Raw genomic sequence first — 5,999 nt, 5'->3', positions numbered from 1 at the left:
GGGGGGGAAAGGCTGGGAAGGGATGTGAAGGGTAAACAAAGGAGGAGGCTGCAATGCTTGATAAGAAATGTATGCATTATCCTACCCATGTAATTGTAACCCCTCTGTACAGTATGTTCACAAATAAAATAAAATAAAAATTTCGAAAGTAATTTGACGCAGTACAGTATAACTCTTTGAGATATGTATTATAGTGCTCCATATGCTGAATATTGAAAAAAATAATGAACTAGGAGAAGCAAACTAAACCTCAAGCAATCATATCTTTTGAACTAATATTAATTATACAGTCACTCCCTGCCAGTTAGATTATCAGCAATCTCTACCATCTACCTTTCCCAGAACATGAAAAATCAACCATTTGGTGCATTCTAAATTTTAGCTACACTGAACACTTTGCCATTATTTGTACAGTTTTTGAATTTGTGCAACTCTTGCCCTTGTACATGTTTTATGTTCTCCTTGGAATATCGATATTGTCCCACTTTCTTCCAAATGACATTTAGCACTTTCTTTTAGGCCCCATCTCAATATATTATATTTTCTGAACTCTTTTATATTCCTAACAACTTTCTATATACACTCACTTTTCTCTAGCTGTCATTTGGTACTCTCATACTTTTCTCTGTTTCTTATGTGCTAAGAATTAAACCCAAAGCTCCATAGATGCTAAGCACATTCTCCCACTGAGGTGTATCTTCAACCACCAACACATCGATGAAAACATCATGTCAAATATTGTATCACTTAACAAAATGAATCAGAATAGTTGTGTTATTAAAAAGGCACAGTGATCTCTTGCAGGGGGCATGACTATTTTGTGAAGCTTTGCTGCTGTAGACAGAATCCAATGCCTCAGACAGAGTGGATCTTCAGTAATATGAATTGAATAGGAATGCTGTCATTTTTTAGAACTGAAAATTTAGGTTTATTTTATCTTCTGCTAGCTTTCTGTGTAATCCTAGATGAATCAATAAATCTCTCTGAGCTTCAGTGGACCTCTGGTACAATCTGTGAATCAATTATAGGGACTTGTGCCTCCTAGCTATCTCCATTGACTGTATATGATGCTTTGCAGTAAAAACATTATGAGACAGAAGTCTGTGGAATTTCCATGTTAGATAGCTGCCTGGAATTTAAAATTAATGTTTTACTGTAAAAAAACAGGAATTAAGCATATATGGTAATATGAAGGCTTGAGGAATGCAAAAAAATTTAATTGTAGAGGGTCATTATGACCAAGAAATATTGCATACATAAGTGGATTTGTTAAAATGAAACCATTCATACAACTAATTGATGCCAATTTAAAAAAGGTTTTTTGTGAATATGGAAATTACACCATGATGCTTGACCTTTTTATGCAGTAGCCATATAAAACCCTAATATTTGATCAGTGGAATAAAAGCCAGGCTTATGGTGTGTCTGGTACCAACAAAATATAGCCTGCTGAGTTATGCTGTTCAGGCTGAGTGAACTTGGCTCTTTGTTGCTGATACCTTCCAGGGCTGGGTTTGTGGCTTTATACTCATGTAAGGTTTAGTCAATGCTGCTCTAAGGGAGGTTTCTCAGGCCTGTGGTAATAATGAAACAATTTGTTACTGATCAGCACTGTTGGAGTAAGAGTAAGGTCAGTTGAGAATTTGAGCATATACACTGAGAAACATGGAGAAATTTCACAGTACCATGAAATTTTTATTTTCTTTGGCAAAAGTATAGGTGAATTTGGAAATTAATGAATTAAATGCTGGTTATTTAAAATATTTGGAGAAGCACTGCATTTGCCCCTCCATTTGTTCATCATAATCATCTTCTTCTTTGTCATCATGAAACCTTCAGCAGGATACTACATAATGAATACCATTTTAGCCAAGGCAATTCAGATTTGATATTTCCTGGTTCATTTAAAACATCAATTGAAACAAAAAGTCATTAAGCAACTTCTAAATTCCCTTATTACTTTTCAAAGTACTCTACTGTGGACTTTATTTGAATATCTTTCTTAGCTAATCTTTGAGTAAAGGGCCAAGATCATTTCTTTGACTATGGGTCCACTGAGTTCTGCATAACCATTTTTGCATAAGCCTCACTGATAATGTATCCCTCTGATTTCCACTACAGTTTCTTTAAAATTATAGGAAACCCACAAATAAAATAAAATAAAATAAATAAAATTATAGGAAACCTCCCAAAGCAAGCTAAATGCATAATTCTTCTTAATTGTCAAATTCATCACCAATCTTTACATCTAATCCAGCAACATTTTACTAGTGTTGTTATAACTTTCAGTTGTTTTCAAATTGTATTGGTTCACACACTTTTGATTACATGAATTTTAAAACAAACAAGTGCAAATAACACAAGCACATTTTGGTGGGCATATTACAGAACAGACTTGCTATAAGCATTCCTCAGAGCCTGGCCACTGGCCAGAAAGTTTGCAAAGGTAATGAAATAAAATTTAACCCTAAGAGTTCACATGTAAATCAGTCGAAACATGGGTTTGCATATATCAAAAGAAGAGAAGCAGAATTTTTCTGATTGTAGCAGAGGCAGGGGTCCTGGGAACCTTCTCTTTCAGTCTACTCCCCAGTTTATTCCAGATCATGTGTAGAAATTTGATCTGTAATAAGTAAACAAGACTTTTTATTAGTGGTTGACTACCAGTTGCCTATGCCCTGGAATACCTTATCTCATAGCTATCGTCCACTAAATCACAATTTTTTGTCACAGAATGTACATATATATGCATATATGATTTATGTATATATTATGAGATTTCTCTTTATCCCATAAACACACTCCCTATGTTGATGAAGGATAATGAAAAATTAAGACATACAAGAAAATGATAGTAATAAGATGGGATCATTGTCATAACAACAAAATAAGATTTCAGATTAGATCTTAAAGTAAGCCCAGATGAGGCATGAAATGATCACAGTGGATCAATGGGGAGGTACAAATGTCTCATATAATGACAGAATTGCAAACAGGACTATCGAAAATGAAGGATCTACCTCTATGCTGATGATTTTACTGCCTTGGAAGAAAGGGAGCATTTTGGTACATGTTGCTTCAGGAAAACACAGCTTCTTCTTCATCTGTGAAGTAGGTCTTAGGTTCCACCCTCGAACCTTCTCCAGAAGGAGCACTAAAGCTACTTATTAAACAATAAAATTTTACTTTTAAGTCAAGATCTTGAGCTGGATGATAAGGAGTCTGGGATGAAAGATAAATCAATCACCTGAACTTCAAACATATGGAACATGAGACAAGCTGATAATATACTTCAGTTCAGGAAAAAAAAAAACTTATTTGTAGACAAGTTTGATGATACTGTATAGGGTATGATTTGAGATGCCTTAAAATATAAAAAGAAGCATACATAACATATTTATGAGATTGTATTTTAAAAAAGAAGACTCAAATGTTTTTTTTCTTTCTTGCTATTGTTTCTAACATATTTATAAGATGATTTCTTTGTTGCTTTGTATGTCCTTCCCCCACGGTATAACTCCTGTTTTCACTGTATTTGATGTTGGTATCATTTGTGGAGAGGAAGGGAAAAAACAAATTGTTTGAATAGGGATACAGGTGGACCCATTGCAACAATGAGATGTGCAAGACGTTATGTGGAAAAACAAAGTTTATAACTTTGGTGGGAAGGCACCGTGAGAGGGGTGGGGGTGGGGGTAATGGGAAGGTATGGGAAGGGGAAACAAAGGAGGAGGCAACAGCGCTTGATAAGAAATGTACTCATTACTTTGCTCATGTATTGGTAACCCTTTTGTACAGTATTTTCACAATTAATAATAATAATAAAAGAAGAAACAGTGCATTTCTCATGCTGGTGTACATGAGTGTGCTCGTGCGTGCACGTGCACACACACACACAGAGAGAGAGAGAGAGAGAGAGAGACAGAGAGAGAGAGAAGTTCATGATGTACTCAATGCCAAATAAAGAACATAAAGGCTGTCCTTGTGAAATTATAGTCTTTGGCAGACAATCTTAATGCAAACCACTCAACAATTAAACAAAAGCACTTAACTATACTTAAAAATAAATGATGCTTTTATACTGTGTACAACAAAGAATGCAATGCTTAGGGAAAATTACCATAAAATTTTTTAGAGTAAATTGATATATACAGAATCAGATAGACCTGGCTTTTAATTCTAACTTCTCCAACTCTTAGTTGTAAACCCTTGGGTGGGTCTACATATTGACTATAGATTGCCTATAGTATGTACTATTACATACTTTTTAAATGTGAATACCCTTCTTTCCTTCCCAGAACTTCAGAGCCCCAAAAGCCATCAACCTAATTCTAAATCATCTGGAAATTTCTGTTAAATAGGACACAATCTTCCAAAAGAAGATAAAGAAAAAGTAGATGTGGAAAAAAATAAAGGAGATGTGGAATCCATCAAAGGAAAATTTCATATATGATAACATAATGCTGTATCAAACTTTAAGAAAAATAAGGCATTTTCTTAAGCATCTTCTTGAATAACTCTTACCCAGACTGGCCTTGATCTTTATAAAGGAATTTATTTTGAAGGGGTGCCAGTTTTGGGAGCTTCAACGCAGCTTTTTTTCCCCTCAAACCTAGTGCTCTACTAATTGAGCAACAGCTCCACTTGTTGTTCTTTGCTGGTTGATTGGAAATAAGAGTCTCATAGACTTTCCTGCCTGGGCTGGCACCTAACTGTGATCCTCAGATTTCAGCCTCTTGAGTAGCTAGCACCCAGTTTAAAGGAGTTTTTTTAAAAGAAGTATACCACTTCTATTTCTTAAATATTAAATAATAGAGCTTAACAAATGAATTAGTGCCATGTAAAATGGATATAACCTGATCTTGGCATAGTGAGGAAATAGAAGGGAATGACAGCAGAAGGGTCTGAAGGAAAAGTGGGAATGTTAACTATAGTTGAGAGGATCCAAAGAGAGTAGCAATGATGAACATGTAAGATCACCAGTGGAGAGACCATTTGAGTGAATACCTGTATGTGAAAAAAGTTAAATCATAATGTGTATCTGAACAGAAGATAACCAATGGAAGAGAAGTGTCACAATAGAAGGTGCTAATTATTTGGACTCATAAAACTGAAATATCAATATTGAACTTCAGAAAGCCCCAATATAAAATAACAAAATGCTGAAATAAGGATACAGGTTGACCCATTGCAATGAAGAGATGTATAAGACACTATGTTGAAAACGAACTTTACAATTTAGAGAGGGGGGGAAGAGTCAGGGAGGTGGGGAGGGAAGGGATGGGTAGGGGAAAAATAAAGGAAAAGGTAACAATGCTCAATAGAACAATACAAGATGTTCTCATTACTTTACTCATGTAACTGCAACACCTCTGTACAGTATCTTTACAATAAAAATATATACTAAAAAATAAAGTGTTACTGTAATTATAAAACAGTATAACTAACTCCATACACATAGCATGCTATCTGATACAAGCCTGGAATATGGTGAAAGAACAGAATGGGATATTTCATTGTGTTGTAAAGTTTCTAGGTAAGGAAAGGTAGGAACTGCACTCAGTAGGCACAAAGAACAAAAATATCCACATTTGGTTCACACAAGATGAAGATAAAGTAATCTTATCTTTCACAAGTTTCATCAATACCTTGGAGATGGTGATATGTAGCAGAAAATGTTGATGGGCATCAACAAACCAGGAGTTCTCACTACAGAGACTGCATATACAAAGACAAATAACCCAAAGTAAAACATACATATTTGACCACCATATGTACTTCCTCATAGAATAAAATCTGTCATGAAATTTTGTTAGTGAATTGATTCTTTTATTCATTTTCCCCACAATTACAATATTAGCTAAAAATATTTCCACTGGTAAAAACAGGAAAAGTTCAGAATTTTTTTTAATTTTATTTTATTTTATTTGTGAACATACTGTACAGAGGGGTTACAATTGCATGGGCAGGATAATGCGTACATTTCTTACCAAGCATTG

At 34.7% G+C, this 5,999-nt stretch overlaps 1 protein-coding gene across 1 annotated transcript in view; it reads left to right on the top strand.

Moving 5' to 3' along the window:
* LOC105986927 (olfactory receptor 1S1-like) overlaps positions 1-2,636 on the top strand; it is a 5,645-nt gene extending 3,009 nt beyond the window's left edge. The window contains exon 2 of the mRNA XM_013018062.1: positions 2,615-2,636. Within this exon, the coding sequence (XP_012873516.1) occupies positions 2,615-2,636 (22 nt within the window). The remainder of the gene's footprint in view (positions 1-2,614) is intronic.
* The last annotated feature ends 3,363 nt before the right edge of the window (positions 2,637-5,999 follow it).

The sequence above is a fragment of the Dipodomys ordii genome, unplaced genomic scaffold (assembly GCF_000151885.1).
Source record: "Dipodomys ordii isolate 6190 unplaced genomic scaffold, Dord_2.0 Scaffold38, whole genome shotgun sequence".
Lineage (NCBI taxonomy): Eukaryota > Metazoa > Chordata > Mammalia > Rodentia > Heteromyidae > Dipodomys > Dipodomys ordii.
Note: the sequence above shows the minus strand (reverse complement) of the source record. Positions and strands in the feature narration are given on the sequence as shown.